The sequence below is a fragment of the Vanellus vanellus genome (genome assembly GCF_965231255.1).
Source record: "Vanellus vanellus genome assembly, chromosome: 20".
In the NCBI taxonomy this organism is placed as follows: Eukaryota; Metazoa; Chordata; class Aves; order Charadriiformes; family Charadriidae; genus Vanellus; species Vanellus vanellus.
Genome location: NC_138925.1, coordinates 8,150,820 through 8,171,062, shown reverse-complemented (window position 1 = coordinate 8,171,062; position 20,243 = coordinate 8,150,820). Strand labels below are relative to the sequence as shown.

Sequence of the window (20,243 nt, the reverse complement as noted above, 5' to 3'; positions counted from 1 at the left end):
ATGAAAAACAGACTACATTTCTGATTGATGTTTCAGAAGTCATATCTAACAAAATAAATCTGTTGGTACAATGCATGATTTACAAGCAGAGGATTGTCAAAGTAGTATCCAAAGGGTCATCAGAGAGATAGAAAACTAACCCAAACATCACAGGAACAGAAGAAGAAACCCTGTGGCATAAACAACCATTAACATAGATAAACCCAGAAATATGTAGAGAGGCCTGCAGACATTAGCCCAATCTGATAGCTTTCACTGCCCCTCAGATTTTTTAAAGGCAAGATTTTTATATTGTTTGCTGCCACCCAGTGGTGATAATCAGTGCTGTGTCTTATAATTCGTAGCAGTCATTAAGGCTAGCAAGTAAAAAACCCAAAATGAAATACTTTTTGGTTTGTCGTCTTCAATCAGCATCAGCAGTTGTTAAATCAAATTTCTACCCCTCTTCTGTCATCTCATTTTCAACCACTTACATGGCTGATCCCCTCTTTCAGTCTACACTGTCACCTTATTTATACACACTTCCTCTTGCTATTATTTGCTCTGTGTATGCTGCCATCACCATCCTTCTTTCCACAGCAGGCCTAAAATTCAAATTTGCCCCTTGTCTCTGTTCAGCTTACCTTGTTCCGCCTGAAACTTTTGGGAGAATGCCTTTCCCACCAAAGAGGGAAAGGAGGACCTGGGACCAAAGAGGGAAAGGATGCTTCCTGGAATCTCATTTCATCTCACTGGGGAGCAGCTTCTAAATAGCAATAAAAAAGAAAGGCAGAACACTGTAACTGTCCCGGGTACTGCAGTAGCTGTAACAAATATTAATATGGGAAAATGTTAGTTTGCATGACAGTGATTGGCTTTTCCACTCTCATTTCTTTCTTCCTGAATTTCATTCTCATTTTAGTCTGCCTACCACATAGCAGAAGTGCTAGCACTCGAGTGTAATTATTGGGTTTTATTATTTTTATTTTTCAGCTGGGCCATCTATTGTAGAAACTTCCACGGTTCCCATTAGCAACAAAACACTTCATGCTTCTAAGATTTTTTTATCTGCACTCCTACACAAAAAAGAAACCCATTAACACTCTCCTAATGTTATAAAATCAGTTATTACATAGAGTAAGAAACACTACCCCACTACAGATATGGACTCAGAAACACAAATTACTCGAGTCAACGTAGGAAAGCTGCAAGCTGGACCGAGCCTCCCAGATCTCTGGCTGCACTCTAACTGAATCATGTGCAGCCTGTGACACAGCTGGAGGTGGCTGGCTGTACCTGTCACTTCTCAGGTTAACTCTACCAATCCATTCAAATGTGAATCTATGAACTCTGATGTCTGAATGCCATTTTCCTGGTTCAGATCTGTCCGAGACATGTAGACACTCGGGTCAACAGTTACTCCATACATTTTTGGTGGTCTGCATGCCCAACACAGTAATTCACAGGCATAACTTTTAATACAGTGCTGCAGTCAATACTGACACCTCCTTGTTAGCCTGAAGAGGCAGTCCAAGGATGAAACAGTCCACAAGACATTCAGCGCTGCAAAAATGCAGTTATAGAAAAGGAATGTGAACTTGGATTCATCTTTTAGCAATAACAAATTGGTTTTATGAAAAAGAGAGCTCTGTACCTGCTCTACCTCAGAAATACTTGTTACCAGACAAACAGAATTTTTTTATTTCCTTGTACAATTATTCTCATATCGATTGTGAAGAATTTAATCAGCAGAGTTACTTTCTGATCCTTTTATCTAACTGCTGGAGAATGATGAAGCGCATCACGATTCCTCTATTATGTCTGTTTTTGAAAAAGCTGCAGCCTGGTTAGTGTGTCTATCCATTCCAAAAACCACCAGTGATGGCTCTGCTCTCACAAGTGCTTTACTTCAACTCACCCAGTGACATTCCTGCCAAAAAAAGACAAAACTGCATCACTTCAACAGATTCTTTCCTGAAAGAGAAATTAGATCAGAGATGCACTCCCCACGTACTTTACTTTTGGATCAACAATCTTTGGCCTCAGCCTTATATCGCAGTAAATAGATCCTTGGTATCAGTACAAAAATCACTTGAGGATGGCGAGCAGAGCTGAGCCACTGCCATTTTGTCCCGCTCGGGCCAAAGCCCGGAACATTCCGCCTTCACCCGCGGGCCCAGCCCCAGGACAACCCCATCAACGGCAGTGTCCCCACACAAATGGGGCACACTGCATTGCTGCGACGGCCGCTCCACATTCAACCCACACATACACCAAGACGCTACAAATACATAAAGTTTAAGGAGTAAAGGCAATACTAAAAGGATGCATTTCCAGGCAGACAAGCGTCTAGCAGCTGAGGGTACTACAGGCCCCGTCGAGCTCAGCGCGACGCCGACCGCAGTGGAGAGGCTAAAGAAGGGCGGGCTTCTTCTCAGGAGAAGGGCGGGATTTCCCTCAGGAAAAGGGCGAGCTTCTCCTCAGGAAAAAAGGGCGGGATTTCCCTCAGGAAAAGGGCGAGCTTCTCCTCAGGAAAAAAGGGCGGGCTTTCCCTCAGGTCGCGGCTGACGGCCGCCCGCTGCCCGCCCTCCGCGCCCTTCAGTCAGGGCGGCTCCAAGGCCGGAGCGGGAGCTGGCGGCGGGCCAGGCGGGGGGAGGAAGAAAAGGAGCAGGAGGAGGGAGATCCGCCCGCCCGCGGACGCCAGCGCCGCCCGCCGGCGAGGTGAGGGGGAGCTGTGAGGCGGTGCCGCCCCTCGCGGGGCTGTGGAAGGCCGGTCCGGGCGGGCTTCAGCCATGTCTCAGGAAGGAGCCGCCAAGCTGCGCCTCAAGCCCCGGAAGGCGCCGCCAGCCTGCAGCCGGGAGCCCAGCCCCGGCCGGGAGTCCCCCCGCCGGCGCCGGTGAGTCCGGGCCGGGTCGGGGAATGGCTCCCGCGGAGGGGCCGGGAGCAGCGCCGCCTTAGCTGCCCTCCGCTTCACCGCCGGAGCCCGGGCGGCCGCTGGAGGCCGGAGGGCCTCGCCCGGGCCGGGCCGGGCTGGACACGCTCCCGCCTGTGCCGGGGGAGGGAGCGCCCTGCCCGCCGTCGGCCCGCGGGCCGGGAAGGTGCGGCCTTCAGACGCTCCCGCGACCCGAAGCGTTTCTAGTCGCGCCTCTGGCACGTCGCTGGTTGTGTTAAAGGCTACTTCATAAAACACCGCCCGTGGCGCCTTTAAAAAAATTGAGACACCAACTGCACAATGAAGCGCACCGAGCCCTGCGCCTTCTGCACGTTCTTTGGCGCAGAATAGCACCGGCAATAACAGGGCCCACGGGAAAGGGGAACGTGCGAAGATTAACTTTTCTTTCTTCAGAATAAGGCTCACAGGAGACCACAAATAATTCCTGTTTTTTCCAGCCCTCGAGTAAAGGGGTATTGAAGAAAGGCAGGGTGAAGAGGCAGGCAGTGTGGTTCAGTTCTTGTTTCAGCCTCTTAGGACGAGCGTGCACGCCGTCGGCTGTGCGCCTTCCGCAAACGGGCTCCAAAAGGCCGAGCGCTCTGCTTTTTGAGGGCTTGTGAGACGTCTCTAGTGTCTTCTCAGTGCAGCATCATTCCTGGACAGTGACCCAAGAAAATGCATCCGTAAGAAGTAGGAATGATGGAAATAGTATTCTGACACTAACAATCCGTCCTTCTCTTGAAATTGTCTTTATGCACTTTTTTAATGCTTACTTTATAGTTAGTTAAACCTTCCTATTGCCTTCCTAGGATCGATTAGATCAAGTTGTTTAGAAATATAATCAGTAATTTCAAATGACATCATGGGAATGGCCGAGCGTACGTGGGAACCAATGCAATTGCCATCCTCAGTGCAAACACTTCAGTGATTTCTGTGCTCAGCAGGTGTCAAGTTCATATCTGAGAAGAAAAAACAGTGGCTACGTTTAACTGTTTGACTTGGAAGTGAAGACAGTAATAAATACCCATATCTCATTTGTTTTAAGTAGAAAGCAAGGCTTTTCAACATTCTTTTTAAAAATTGGATAATTTTTGACAGCTGTATGAGTTATGTAAATTATGGTAGACTAAAAATTAGTTTACAGGCTAAATAATGTCTCTGTGCTCTAGAAAAATAGGCAAGATGGAGATTGCCTTGGTAAACAAATAATATTATAAAGAGCTAAATCTTCTTTTTCCACAGGCCATCTTGCCTCTCTTTTAAACTCAAAAATCTGCATTTGCATACTTGTGCCTGCCGACAGATGCTGTCTGTTTGTGGTTTGACATGGCAAAGTTGTCAAATATTATTCTTGGTTTGGCACATATGGTGCTAGTTGATCAAAAGAAAATAAGTAAGAATGGAGTTTTATGTTGTGCAAATGGAAAAGTTATACATATTTTCAATCATAAAATCCATACCTTGTGCTTAGCCATTAACAAAAGGAGAGGGATCCCCATACTTAGCCATGAGTTGGGCTGAAAGAGGTTGATGCACTGTCAACCTCTTGATGCTACTGGAAGTTTTTAATTTTAAAACTTCTGCTTTGATAAATCACAGTTAAGGATAACTTTTTTGAAACATCAGCATCACAGGAGGGGTAAATCAAGTTAATGAGGAGGCAAACTAATAGCAGTGCAGAGTATTTTCTTCCCTCTCTCACATCCTCAAACTATTGGACTGTCTCTCTCTCAACAGGACATCAGCTGACAAACGTTCCTGGTTTGAAAAAGACAACTTAAATGAGTGTGAAGAAACATGGATTTTGTTACTGAAAGACATCAGTGAAGATTTACAATGCACAAAGTGGCAAACAGTGCCCAGTTTTCCAGAGTTCTTTGGAAAGGTAGCGTGCTGTATCCTTGTCTTCACTATGTGTACTCCTTACAGTAGTGGCAGTCTGAATGACATTGTTAACAGTGGAAACAATCTGAAATAGCTTTTAAGTAGATGTTAGTTTTCAGCTTTTTAATCTTTACATATAGCGGTGTGACAGCATCGTGTGGCAGGTAGCATAAGGGCTTTTTTGCAGTCTGGCAGATTTTTCAGAACGTTTTGCTGGAAAGAGGTAACCTGTGTAAGTATACGGACTGCTCGTAAGCACGAGCATCTCCCTGACAGAATGAAACTGGAAAAGGCAAACTCTAACGCAGAGGTTAATTACACAGTAACAACCATTACATTGCTCCCATAGTGTTAGGCAATGTCATAACACAAAACTCACAGTCTTTCTAAAGTTGTGGTTTTTTTTTTCCTGAACAGCAGCAGGTTCTTTTTTTCATCCTTAGTCTCTGTGGGACGTACTAAGAGAGCACCGTATGGTATCAATGTAGGAATGTTAAAGGCAGACACATACTGCATAAACTCCAGGAAGTTCTTGGGTGCTTTACAAGTGCTGGATGTAAATAAAATGTTCTTTTCCTCTATGTAGTTTAGCCTTCTCAGTATTTGTAATATGTTCAGCCTTGGGTTTATATATTAATTGAGCGGCACTTGTTTGAAGACATCGTGTGTGTGTGTCTGTGTGTCATAGAGTTCTGAGGAAGAGAATCTACAAAACCAGGAAGTCTTTACAATTGGAATGAAAGACTTTCAGTGGGTATCGTTCCCATCTCTTTCCAAAGAAAAATGCCTGGAACCAAAGGATCTTGGCTCCCATCAGCTAACGCAGAGCCATTTACACCGAGGATGGGGCCAAGCAGATAAACTGAAAGGTTTACCTTCTACAGCTGAGAATACACACTGCATAACTGTTACAGATCAAGCCAAAAATACGGCTGGGGGAGACACAAAAGGTATTTCAAAACTGGATGTAAGTCCTAAATCCTGTGAACTCACTCAACACAGAACTTCTGCACACCACGTGGCATTGTCCCAAAGCTCTGCAGAAGCCTTTGGCTTTCAACAGCACTGCAGAGGGGCTGTACAGAACAGCAGGGAAAACCAAAAAGGAAATGATAGGGAAGAGCTTCAAATACAGATACACCAAGGGAATAGTTCATTTGGTGAGGCCAGATATGTGCCTGCAGAAGAGAAGTCGCCTCTTGCGAGCGTACCCGGAACGGAAAGCTGCAAGGAGAAGACTGAAAATCAGAGTGAAGGATCTTCAGCTCTTGACAGTTGTCCAATGTGTCTGATGCGTTTTAGTGGAACGTAAGTTTTTTGGTTTGTTTTTTTTTTTTGTTTTTTTTTTAATAACTTCACAGTATACAAACCCAAAATGGTTCTGGATGCATTCTCTATGCACAAAATAACAAAAATAGACAAAACTTCTACTGTAAAGTACTCCTAAATGTCAGAATTGCCTACTTCTAATTCAATTTAGAAGTTCATGACTATTAGATTATACTGCTTCAAAAAGAAAGTGGAGTTTGAGCTCTCTGGTGAACCTTGCTGGTTTACTCAAATACTTGAGTATGAAAAGACTTTTTTGCAAATTTTGCATCATAATCCAAAAACCATTCCCAATGCAGCATTCTAGATAGTTAAAAGCTAACTTTAGGACTAGATGGATTACTCTCATTGCTTTCTCTTCAAGATCTAGACTTCACTGGTGCAGCTATACTGGTACCTGCTCAGCAAGCACCTGGATGCCTTTGGCTGAGCGACTGGGCTCTTAAAGTTTAGATTTAGCTTTCAAGGTCTGGGCAAGATGGAAGGAAGCTGATTTTCCTTAGGCAAGCCCTGATTTGTATAACTAAATGAGACTTCAGTCTCATTTCAGTTGCTGTCAGGATACATTTATGAAAAAAACAAACCAACCAACTTCCCTCCCAGCAATTAAATATCTACTCTACAATAAGAATTATGTTGTCTTTTGAAATTACACCACTTAGTAGTATTTAGGCTGTCAAAGTTGCTGAAAAACATGCTTTTGAACAGGGCCTCTAACACTGTAAGGTGTACTGGCTGCGACTTTATTGTCTTTGTTTTGGAGGTTGAACAAGGAGACAAAAGGATGGCTTTATTAGTATTTATAAAGTTGTCATTATATCAAGAAATGTAGACAAAGGCTAAACATACAGAATTGAACATGAAGACCTGAAGTGCTATTGGTAACTGTACTGATTAGGATTAGTTTCAGTTTTTATAGAAGCTGCTTTACAGAAAATTACTATAGTAGGGGTAGTGGGGAGGGTCGCATCACCGTGACAAAAATAGCCCTCAAAAAAGGAAACTGAAAGCAGACAAGAGACAGCATCCTTCCCTTGTCACAAACCTCATTTCCTGCATCCTCGTGTTGGCATTTGGTAATGGCTTCCTATCCCCCATCAAGAGCCTGACGGTTCCAAGGATGGCAGTACTTGTCCTCAGCACACTGAGTGTGAGCATTGCCTTCCAGAAAATGACATCAAACTATCTAGCAGCAGGTGATAGCAACTACAGGGGTTTGTGGCAGACTGTGGTGCTTCTAAGCACAGGAGTAACTTACCCATGAAGCCACTAGAACACTTCTGTGATTGCTTAGGAACTGAGGGGAAGAACAGTGGAAATGTTTCTCAGTGAACAAATTCTCCATCTTTGCAGACTGTCACAACTGGATATCGATGGCCACCTGGCTAGATGCTTGGCTGAAAGCGCAGATGATGTGATGTGGTAAATCCAGAAGAATGAAGAGTGAAGGAACAAGGCCAAAGATGAACCTTTCTCAAAAGAAAGGTGTCTCAAGGAAGCGTGTCCTCATCTCAAAAACTGTCCTAAGGACCATAAACCAATAATTCCATAGAAAGTTAAGTGCCACGTGCCTGTTTGGGATCTCTTTATTTTAAATCCTCTCAAATGCATGTAAAATAGTTCTAGAGTGCTGAAACTGCTGCTATGGGATGCCCCAGAGACTCCCAGGGAAATCAGTCTTGGCACTCCTGGAATCTGGGTACTTCTGGGAAAATGCACTGTTGTAAATTGCTGAAAAACCTGTTTTGTCTGATGCACCGGGGTTGTTCTGCAGCTGAACAAGAGATAACTTATTTCATCTCATCAAGAAGTTTACTGACCTCTTCTTTTTTTTTTTTTTTCTAAAGAGGTAATCTGTGAAAATAAGCTTAATTAAAAAAAAAAATCATTCAAGCTTAGCATTTTTCATTATTTTAATATCCAAGTAAGAACTTGTGTGACTTGTCTATGAGTAAATCTGTATTAGAAGAAAACACAAACCAGACCGAATAATGGGTGTGGTTTTTTTTATCTTTCTGAAGGAACACAGCTAAATTCATAACCTTACTTTGTTTTTTTAATTGATTAACGTGACTAGTCTCAATTCATGAGGGTCCAGAAAGAATATTTCTCCTGCCAGTTTCACAAGATTTAATACAATCAAGTCAGGAGAAGAGGTGCTTTTTTTATCAGTTCCAACACTCCCCCTTAGAAGCCATCAATGTTTGGGAATAAAGAACACCCGGGTTTGTTTTGGCTAGAAGGTATTCAGAGGACTCATGCACTACTTTGGTAACTTCTCAGTAGTAGCAGGTAAACATTTTGTAGGCTTGGGAAAAGCAACCTCTTCCCTGACAGTAAACAATTTAGTCATGGCTTAGTAACAACAAATGGAAGGGATAAAAAACTAGAGTAGGTTGGTTGGTTCCCCCAAGTACAGTTAATTGATTACTGAACAGGGTATCCTATCCGTGCGGTACACCATGTCTCCACTCACAGCCTTACAGTTCTAATTAGTCCCTCAAAGGGCTGTATGTAGAGTGGTACAATTGTGCCTGTTTCAGCTACTTAGGTCACAACTGCCTTCACAGTCAGTGAAGAAGAGTACAACTCAGATTAAGAGACTTCCGTATCAGTGCAGTTCTCTATCTCAACAAAACTGTGCCCTCCCTGGCCCTCAAAACCACACAGTTCAGGTGTAATCCACAGATACCGAATACACAGAATATCAAACCACAGGGAGAACCCTGCGGATTTAATTTACGATAGGGCCTCTTTCAGAAGTGCAAGTTGGACATAGCTCAGTTTACTGGTAAATAATAACAGTCTATTAACTTTTTCATTAAAGTCTTTAATAGATGTGCAAGAATATAAATGATCTTAGCTGTTATGGATTAGTATACCATCTTCTGCACAATTAAAACTGGTCAGCAAAGATCCCAACTAATTAATTATACAAAACTACAAGAACATATTTACTGTTTTACAATCATTAAATTAGCTAGAATTTTCATTTACTATTTCAAATAAGACAACTATATATCATTACCAGATCCATTTGTAATATATTAGGATTTTTTTTTTTCCAAACCACACATTTAATTACATCCTTCATTTTCTTTTATTTATAAAACAAGTACTTTATATAAAAAATTTACCCTTCATCATGAACAGAACATTATTCAAACACTTGCACATGAGCAACCAAACCTGTACCCAGCAAACTATTTGGCAACACAGCAACATTGTAAATGCCTGTAAATTTTTAAATAAAATCAAGTAGTCTTTACAATGTTTGTTTAGCAAATGTGTCTTTCCATTCTTCCTTCCCTCCCTCCCAAAGTGTTCTGAAACCTAGAAAAAAGGTTAAAAAAAAACCCCAACCCATATTTCTAATATTTCCTTTTTAAAGTCCTATGCCCTGGCACGTCAAAGGACAGCTTGGGCTGTCGCATTTCCGTTCATGAGCTGCCTGCAGTCACTCCGATAACTAATGATTACTTTTATTACCAGGGGAGTTGAAAACACTCAAAGAAAAATTATTCAGGGTAAATAAAGTAATTGCCAGGGAGAAGGGAAAAAAGGAGTAATTAAAAAAAGGTCTGATTACGTTTAAAAGGTAAGTGTTGCCTTTAGTAGATAATAAAGTATCTAAAGTCCAGGCATTTGAAGCAAATACTTCTTACTGGTTAAATTATTTAGTGCTGATTAAAACACATTTTTGCTTAATATGAAATGCTACAGTCCAACAGAGAGAAACCCACAACTTAAATTGGAATGGGATTAATACAACTAAATAACCACAGGTCTGCATAATTGTGGCTAATGAGGGGATTCACAATGGAGATTGTTAATCAATGATTAATTGAAAAATTTAAACAATGTTTTGGCAGTCTCGTCCTAGCACCTCATGACTTGGATGTGAATCCGAAAGATGTCATGTTCAGCACCTAATGCAATGCTGTACCCTGAGAAAACCATATGTTAGTGTAAAGAAAGTGAAAGTGTTGCAATTTATCCTGCATTTTACACCAAATTAGGTGACATGTCATGGCACAGGGTTTCTCATTTTTTTCCTTCCCACATGATTCCCCCCCCGCCCCCATCTCTACACCCCACACAGTATCGTTAAACGGAAATCTAGCAAAAAGCAATGCTGCCTCTGCTGCTGTTTGAGGCAGGTACACCCTCGCAAGCACCTGCTGTTTCAGACAGCAATGCGCGCTCGCTGACCCCCCCGTGCAGCACCTTGAGCTTTTCCACGCTGAGAAGTTGTGAACCTTTTTGATGTCGTATACCCATTCCCTGCCCACCCCATATCCCCCCCACCCCGGCTTCCACGAGAAGGGATTTGATAGTTATCTTTTGCTTTAGCCAATTTCTTAGGTATTAATTTTTCTTCCATAAAAAAAAAAAAATCTACTACTTTGATGCAAATCATTTTACCAAAACATCCCATTCTCTTACGTAGAATGATTAATTATTACGACACACTGAATAATTGTAAGCAGACAGTTTATCATAAGTAGGAGGTGTGCTTTATCAGGAAAGTGTATTTTATCATGGTTATTCAAGATTTACTATTTAAACTTTAAGGCTATGCTTTATTATGCTTTTGCTCTATTTCTGAATATTTGTATTGTTGATAAAAATACTTTTCAAAAATCTAATACACAACACAACATCATCGTAGGTGTAGGCACTGCTTAAGTATTTTCAGGAATCCTTTGTGTGCAAATTTAGTTTTCTTCAATCTATACATTTTGGTAAATTTGGAGTTTAAAACAACAGATTTGGAATTCGAAACTAAATTCTAATTTGGAATTAATATTGCTGAGTCACTCTGCATTTCAAATTCTATAAAGATGCAAATGGACATTAGGCTGCAGCTGTGAACTGTATGTTTCATGTGTAAATGGTTACTTAATATTAACAAGCAGAACTTACCAGGTTTAAGAACGTTCCAAATATGTAATAATTCTTCAATGCAGTTTATCCATTTAGGCACTTAAATCTTGTACCCAAATTTATGTTTTGATTGCTAATAAAACACAACTCCTTTTAAATATATCTGAGACGTTTAGACAGGTACCACTTGTGAAAAAAGGCATCAAAAATAAGCTTCAACACCACCGTAATATATTTTATTCTTCAGGATGTTACACTGTAATATTCTTCAATTGGTAGCTCATTGCATCAAATGTTTGTAGAAAGCGCATAGGTCTCAAAGTTGTTCAGAATCTCCTTTTCCAGGGATGCAATGAACATTTCAATCCTTCATGAAACAGGCACAAAATGCAAATTCCTTCATTAATGAAGCGTTGTGTCAGTGCCCAGAACTTAAGAATCACTAAGTGGCAGAAGACACCCACCAAAATCATTATTTCTCTTCTTTGATTTTCAGCAGCAATTTTTTTTTTTTTTTAAATCATTGGTCGCCGTCCAAAATCTTACAGTTCCCCAGCCTCGCATGCATATACTGTAGTTAAGGATAAAGTTAAAGGTCATTCATATTGTCCACAAGGAAGATGTCATTCCTTCATACTGTTTCTTCTGTTGACAGCAACAATGGATTAATATACTCAAATCCTTCAAATTCTGACTGATCTATTCGCTTTATTATATCTCTGAAAAACAAATAAGAGCACTGTTTTAGTTTTATCAATTGTAGGTACTATTTTTGTCACTGTACTTTTTCTTCAAATAATAAGAAAATGCCTTACAGAAATGTATGTATAGGAAGTTGTACAGAAGCAATAATAAATGGAAAAAAAAACATCTGAGAAAAAGTTCCTTCTGCCCTTCCAGCTAGGCAACATGCATACTTAAGAGGGCCCAAAAAGCAGCATATAATAAGTGACTGTTATTTTGTAGTACGAATTTACAAATAAGAAATAGATATTTAGCTGTCAGCAAGGGCTGCTAATGGTACACGTAAGGTAAGTACTACATAAGAGTCAAGCACAAAGTTAATACTTAAAAAAAAAAAAATCCGTATTATATTGTATGCACAGGAAATCCAAGGAAAGACTATAAATCGATGTACATAAAAAAACCAGAATTCCTTTTAAGATGTGATGTTCATAAAGCTTCCCACTATAGGTGCACACACAGTTGGCATTTGCAATTTTGTTGTCAATCAGAACCTGCAAAGCAGGAATATGCTGTGCCATTCTTTGCTGTCGCACAGCCAATAACTGAGCACTTCACCCTTTGGCTTCCGTTCAGCTACTCACGTCATACACGCTGGACTCTCCAGAAAGAGAGAACAGGTTGTGAACTATGGATCTATGATATATAGGTAACGCTTTTACAAAATTTGAGCCTGAGCACCTGGGCACACTATTATCCACAATGAGATCTCCAAATAGTTCATTACTTGAGGATGAACACCCGCCACCCAAGGATGCAGCAAGAGAAAGACCCTGCGATGGTGAATTTCTTGCCACTGGAGCAGACTCAATGGGTTGCTAGTTACGGTGTTTGTTTTTACAATCGCAAATTTAATCAACATAACATTTGTTGTACAAATTAAAACTCTCTGACCAACTAGCTAATGCGGGGGGTTGACCGAGCACTAGCAGGCAGTTTATGACAGAGGCTTTGAAACAGTATTGTCTTTCTTTCAGAGCAGTTTAGCTTTGTTGTGTAGCAACAAAGAAGAGGGAAAAGTAGTAGAAGCACACAGGCTGGAATGTGAGTCTTGTGCCTTTAATTGCAAAAGCCTGTGGATAGTACACAACAGCCTCTGCTTGCCAACACGGCATCCCATGATATGCAGTACTTCAGACAGTATCTAAGAAAGTAGAAGTCATAAATCCATTATTAAAATCCCATTTCCAAACCCAATACTTTAGAATCAGCTTTATTATACATCTGATTAGACCCAAATATTCATTCCAGAACAGCATCAATCAGTAGCTCCACAGACTTCAGTTCCAAATTGTACAGAACGCAAAGCGCTGGAAATTTAAGAAATGGGTTTTCTTTAAACATGAAACCGGTGAACAGGACAACAGGCTGAAAACATTCCGAAAAGAATGCATTATAGCAGCGGGCAGAGTCAGATAAGGAAAAGCTAACATACATAAATGAAATATACATGTGTAACATGCAAATCTTCGCTGCTCTCTCACAGTAGAGCTCACATAAAACTCCCACCTGCACATACTTCAGGATTCTGAGTCTTACATTTTTAATAAACCAAACATCTCCTTTGATTCATTTTACTTTTGTACCAAAATGCTAAATAACAGCAGAAAATTTATGTATTTTTAATAGAATCGCACAAAAATTGAATCGCACACACTACTATGGCGCTTTAATGAGGAACAATATATTAAAGTTCTTTAAAAGGTGTATTCTAAGTGCCATCTGGCATTAGTGTCACACACTCAGGCCTTGAAAGAAAAATGCACCCTGGAAAAAAAAGAACGGACACCCCCAAACCATTGCATTCCTCCGCAATCACCTCCTCAGGTCTCTCAGCGATGTGGTTTGGCCCACGCTCCCCCCTCAGCTCTGCTGAGACATTTCTCCTCAGCCCTACGCTAAACACTTCCCAGACAAATGAAGTCAATAAGACCCTTTTTTCTCTGTGACATCTTCCCCCTCGCACAGAGCTCCCTTCAGTAAACCCTCAAAAGCGTGTACAATTATTGTCTTAAAGAGCTTGGGCAAGCCGAGTCTCCCACCTGACTACCAAAACTATGGCCTGTCTTACATGCCACCTTGTGCCTGAAGGAACTTCTTCCTTCATGTACAGCAATCGCTCCTCAGCCTTCAAATTCCTTTACTAAAACACACTTTGTTTTCCTGCAAAGTTTTCCCATCACACATCTAAGTAATAGCTTCCGGGAAGACTCTGCTCCTGTCTCAAGTTCACGCAAGACCCAGAGAGCTGCGCCTCAGTTGTTCCTCCCGAGTAAGCAGCACAGGCTGCCCCGCTCAGCAGTCAAATCTGTCTCCTCTTTCAGCGCCAAGCGCACGCTCAGCAGCGAATCGATACTCTGTCCTGAACTTCATTACAATCCCGGGCACTCTTCTAATACACACAAAGTACGGTAAGTTATGCAAGATATGTAGGACACACAGAATTTAAAATTTACTTTAACTGGATTATGTTCTAATGCTAAGTAGTTAGTCTTCTCTTTGTAATTTTCAAGTCATTTATAAATTAATTTCTTAGTAAGTAATTGTATGTGGAGAAAAAGAAAAACATACTCATCATCCGGGGTTAGCTGCACAGGTTCGCTGGTGAACTGTGTATCAAAGTTATCCAAACCATAATCATCCGTGATCTGAGGCTGAAACGGAGGGGTTGCTTGTTTTTTCTCCAGCTAAGAAATAAAAAAATAGAATGGGGGAGGGTAAAAATTAAAATATCAACTATTTACAAAATCCCCTAAGAACATCAACATACATCAGCTCTAGGGTACGCACACAAAGAGTCACTACAGTTGAGTTTAACATTGGTGGAAGATATAAACATGTTAGTCTAAAATTTAATGTCAAATTGTATTTAACAGATTTTGACACTAAATGGTATATGCTCATTCTGTTTATCCTATTGCTGTATTTTAAATACAACACCTTCAAAAATTATCAGAAATTTTAAGACTGTAGAAAAAGCTGTTGCCTAAGTCTCTTGCCTATATATTAATGTAGGAACATTGTTGCCACATACATCTGGCTCAACAGCTTTTGAACTGAGAACATATTCCAGAAGGTTTCCATTCACGCCAAGACGCTTTCCCAGAACAAAACTAATTTTTCCCTTTGATAAGCTCCTCTAAAGTTGCCTCCTGTAAAGGCAGCCTCTGATTACATCAGATCGCCATAACCAGACTTATTTGTTAAAGTTAATTTCAGCACAGAATGAAAAAGTAAGCAATATTTATGGCCCCATTAATCACCAGCCACATGGGTAAGCAATCATTAAAAGCAAATACAAACAAAACAGCTAAAGCAACCCCAAATCTTGGTTTGCAATTAAAATTTAACTATGAATACATTTACATACAATACTTCCTGCTACAGGAACTGAAACACCGTATTTATCTTCCTCACCAGGAGTAGTCAATAAAACATGGGATTTATTTCTTTTACTCAAATAACGCTGTTGCAGTTTCGTTCCCCAGCCACATACACAATCATATATACCAAATTGTAAAACATACGCACCAACACAGTAAAAGGCAGGAAGATAAATCAGATGTTTTCAACTTGCCACGCAAAAGGTTTACTCAAAAGAATTTCAAATGGCTGAATCCTGCAAACCAACTAGCTTATATATTTACTTTCATACCAGTGAACTCCCAGATGTAAATCCCAAGTCTGAAGAATTTGGAGGATCAGGCACAATTGCAAGACATTGACCTTGGGAGTACTGCGAGAAACATTACGATTACCCGGAAAATTCACCTTTCTCTCTAAAAAGGTCAATGCTTATTATCTATTTTTTAAGTATTTGATTGAATCTCTTAATTTTTCAATTCAAAAATTCTGCCATTGAGTCTCATGCTCCAAAATTATTTTAGGATCAGACTGGCACTTCTCGTTAGCCACAGAGCACACTGAGAAAAGAGAGGTTCGTTAGAAACCCAACCTCAACAGGCCGGCCAGCGTGCTGCTACAAAGCAAGGCATGGCACATGATTAAACTGGCAACTAAATATACCATGTCAATGAAGATGCTAGCACATATTGCCTCAAAATGTCCTTTTTTATCCATTGTAGTTTTACCAGCATCTCTACATAAGTATAAAAAAGTAAAATTTGTATATTTTGTAAGAAGAACACAACTCTTGCAGTAACACTTCAAGAGCTGTTCTTGAACACTAAAGTGAAGATTTTAATTTGTCCCCAGATTACCAATTTAGCAATTGTTATAACCATAACTATGTTACACATAATAAATAACCATATACTTTCACAATTCTTCTATATACGACCATCTTAAAATGCCAATTCTGCTTAATTGGTATGCTGCATTCACACAAAGCTCTTTTTATTTAAGGAGGCTCCGACTACATACACTGATCTCAAACCCATAAATGGATTTGAGTCTTTACTTTGCCTGTAGAAGAAAGTGATAGAAAAGTTTGAGATAAGAATGCAAAAAAAAAAATTTGTGAGAATCCTGTTTTTCAGCATTGCCACATGTATCTCTTGACATCCTCTCTGGATACTGCTCATAACACATTTGTCAGCATTGCTATTTTCAGAGTGGAGCTTTCACGCCATGTTCTTTGCTTCCATAGTTGTTTGAAATGGTCTTAAAAACCACGAGGGATTTCCTAAGTATGATATAGTTAGGAATCCGTTTTCCCCATTTAACATTAGTGAATTAAACATTAATTAGAAGAACAAAGGGAAACACAGGTAACTAAATCCAGGCTTCCAATACTAAGAGAGCCTGCTTGTCACTGTTGCATGTCTTTTCCATTCAGTGGGTCACCTAAGCAGAAACGCCAGGGCCTTAAAGAGGAGCAGCATCCCCTGTTCCAGCCTTTGTAAGGAAGACTCTTGGAGCTGTGTCAGAAGAGAGGTACAAAACTCCTCGCAGGGATCCCCTTGCGACAGAAAGGGGCAGCTGGGGCAGAACTGGAGGCGACAGCAAGCGGAAGGAAGGAGAGCTCTAAGTTCCGGGTAACAGAATCACCGAGACATCCGTGAACGCACTGCCCAACTTGTGACAGGTGACAATCCTGTCCCTGCTGGAAGGAACCCTTTGGTCAGACCAGAAAGGGACACAGACACCACAGCAACAGTTTAGTTTTCTCCCTTCCCTCAAAAAAAAAAAAAAAATTAAAGAATCAGTGTGGCCTAAAGATATGAACACCGCATCTCAAGTGGGACACCCGGGTAACACAGTTTGCACTCTCACATTCATGATACTCCAAACTTCCAGATAGGGCACCGACCATTTCTCAAATATACTGACTCTGCAAAAACAAGAGCAGAGCCTTCACTGCTAATGGCAAGTCAGACGATGTCATTACTAAGCTTAATAACTTTAAGATCCTCATTAAATTCCTTGAAAATTCTGTATAACACTTAAATGCAACCTACTGCAAAATTGTGGGTTTATGTACGGGCAGAAAAGATGTTTTCAGGGAGTGTGAAGATAAGATTTCCAGTTATGTTACGTAACTCATCATTAAAAATTTTCCTTTTGGTAGTGATAGCAATAGGCATGCAATTGATTAAAAAAGAAATTGCTAGTTATTTTAGAATGAAATTCTGGTTAAGTTAATTCTTCCTACCTACTCTGGATTGAGAACATTTTTTTTTTTTTTAACATAGGAAGTGTAGCCCACTTATATTCCCCCTGTTACATGAAGGAATTTATCACCACAGAAGTTTGTACTTAGAAATGTGGTTAAAAAATCAAAATGTTACAATTTTCTGACCATTATTTTTGAGCTATCCATCTATATAATCTATATCAATACTCACGCTACAGGGCATAAAAATCAATCACTGTATGACTGAGAAAGAGGTTAGTTATCTGCAGGAGAAACACTGCAGGCTGGGAGCAGCCAGAACCATTTTTACCTTCCTCCGAAGCTTCAGGGATTGGCTTTGATAGCGAGAGGCTACCAGACTTGATCATTGTTCTGATCAGTTATGGCCTATGTGGTATACACGGTCTGGGTTAGCCCTGCTGGCCACTGGAGGTCACCGTTCCTCTAGAGAAATATCAGACAGAAAACCAACATTCGAAACTCCCTACGGAAGAGACCTAATGACACTAATGGAAAATCGAAAAAATCAGTTTGTCTTTGTGCAGCACATCCTCAGTGGTAACAGTATTAAACGACAAAGCAAAAAGCCTGTGTTATTACATGGTTCAGTACACAGATTGGAATTCCTTACAAAGTTTTGGTTTTGTGGTTTTCATTTAAAAATTAAAGTCCAGTAATCAGGCTATTAGCAACCACCACGTGCCTTTTGCTGGGAAAGAAGCAGAGAGTCTTCTCTCCGTTTCACAATTTTGAAATACTAAATGCTAGACAGTATTTAGTACCAGTTGTAATTCTTAAGTTTTTGAAGCATCATTTGGTATCTGCTCATGCAAAAGCAAAGCTCAACGTTCTGTTAATGTTAATTCCTGTGAAGCTGCCAGTAAGATGCGACCCATTTTAAAGAAATGGCAGCTCTACACTTCGCACTGTGTCTGCGTTCTCCTCCACTGATTAAACCTAAACTGTGTCATCAGCCATGCTGAACATAAGTCTGTCTTCTGAGATTTAAACAATTCAAAGTTTAGGTTTCCATTCACTTTCTACACTGCTGTTTCCAGAAATCTACCAGCATTTTCCAGACTGTTTAGTTTTGAGCGAAATATGGCAAACTAAAGCACCCTACTCCACCCCCCCCTTTGTTTTTTTTTTTGTTTTTTTTTGTTTTTTTTTTTTTGTTTGTTTGGGGTTTTTTTTTATTTTTTATTTTTTAAGATGAGTGAATTCCCAACACAAACTCGGGTTAAAACTTCCCATTTGGACATCTGTCTCACCAAGTTACAGTATTTACTTTGGTTTATGGAAAGTATTAACTTGTCTGCCATAAGAAATTTAGAATTTTTATGTTGTCATATTTAGACTTTGGTCCCAGTAAGACAGTAACAGAACTCGGTAAGTGACATGGAATAGTCTGTTCAGAGTACAGGAAATTCAGCGGCCATGAGGGTCACCTCACTGAGCATTAACAAGTTACACAGCTAGAGCATTTGATAGTACACATTATTTCCAACTCACACCTCCACACTGTTTCAGTAAAACTTTTGCTATGTTTTCCCCTTGTAAAGTATATACATATGCCACTACAATACAAGCACGATTAATCTGTCCCAGCACGCTTTTAAGCGGGATATGTGCTTTATTATCCAGGGTGCCTAGGGAGAAAGAAAACTCTCCAAGGAACCTGGCCCTAACCTGCAGGGAAGAAACAGGGATTTTTCCTGGATCATTTCAGGAAAGGCGGAACTCCTGTACTGCCTTCTTTAGGCTGGTTTTTTCCTATAGATCCAAATCGTACTCCTGCATCTTTCCAAGAACTGGTATCTGCTTCAGCGTGGTCAAACAAATTTGGAACTTGTGTGAAAGCCTTTCCCGAATGGAATGAGGTGGCAAAGCAGTGGTTTGTCTCTGCAGACACAAGAGAGTTGGTGACAAGAAGATGGAGCAATTTCCTACTTTGCTACAGAGGACAGAAAACTAACTTATTTTCCTTTCATTGCTTAAGAGAGTACTGTCACAGGCAAAAGTCACCCCATTTGTATAATTTTACAGTTATGAAAACATATTCTCCGCCAGAAGTGCACGTAAAGATTTTTTTGATGCAGCTTTCTGAGTCCAGAGGTAGCAGGTGATGGATGATGGTCACTTACAGCTCCGATGCAAAAAGCCTCACTTCCTCTTCTACATTTATTCTTGACTAGAGACTGATCTTCCTCTGAATTCTCATGTGTACTCGGTCAACTTTCTCCCTGGCTCCAACTTCTTTGCAGGTCTGGATGGAACACACCGAGAAGAGGGATCTTCTACACCACCATCTGCAAATTCTCTTAAAGGTCTGCAGATCCTTCACGCTCTTTAGTTGTATCTGACTAACACCAAATAGCACTCAGTTTCATTAATAACCTTTTGAAGACTTCTTCTGAAGAAGGTTCTCCAGCTACAACGAAGAATGCATTACTCCTGCCGCACCTGTACATTAGGAACTTCAGCTGCATTTAGCAGAGGCCTCTGTGTCACTGCACACCGGTAGCAGTAATGTACGTGAGCTATAGAGTCCGTATGTCATTCACATGTGCTCTGCCCAGAATATGCCAAGTAAAACACGCAAGTTGTACGTCTCCCAGAAAATCATTTCGTCACCATTCCATGTAAGATTTTTCTTGATCTTCCTGGTCATCCTTATGGACTATATATAAATTGTCACTTTTGAGATAAAAATCACTCAAAATGCTAACAGTAGATTTTTCCCATTTAAAACAGAAGTTTATATGAGTTTTGCAGGCAAGAATGTGTAATTTGAGATATTTTACAGGTCAGTTTCATAGGAAAAGAGGGAAGGCTTCTGTGTGTTTCAAAACAATACTAACAACAAAAGCCAAATTTATACTAATAATAAAA

The 20,243-nt window shown here is 40.4% G+C and overlaps 2 protein-coding genes across 2 annotated transcripts in view; one reads left to right on the top strand and one right to left on the bottom strand.

The window, feature by feature from the left end:
- The first annotated feature begins 4,706 nt into the window (after positions 1-4,706).
- Positions 4,707-10,038, top strand: FAAP20 (FA core complex associated protein 20). The gene is made up of 3 exons (XM_082493581.1): positions 4,707-4,796; positions 5,484-6,103; positions 7,478-10,038. The coding sequence occupies exons 2-3, from the start codon at positions 5,532-5,534 to the stop codon at positions 7,548-7,550; spliced, it is 645 nt and encodes a 214-aa protein (XP_082349707.1). The 5' UTR covers positions 4,707-4,796; positions 5,484-5,531; the 3' UTR covers positions 7,551-10,038.
- A 1,259-nt stretch (positions 10,039-11,297) lies between these two features.
- The window catches only part of PRKCZ (protein kinase C zeta), a gene marked incomplete at its 5' end in the record, with an annotated part of 62,210 nt that continues 53,264 nt past the window's right edge, over positions 11,298-20,243 (bottom strand). Inside the window, 2 exons of the mRNA XM_082493383.1 lie at positions 11,298-11,730; positions 14,327-14,442. Of these exons, the coding sequence (XP_082349509.1) occupies positions 11,643-11,730; positions 14,327-14,442 (204 nt within the window). The 3' untranslated portion in view covers positions 11,298-11,642. The remainder of the gene's footprint in view (positions 11,731-14,326; positions 14,443-20,243) is intronic.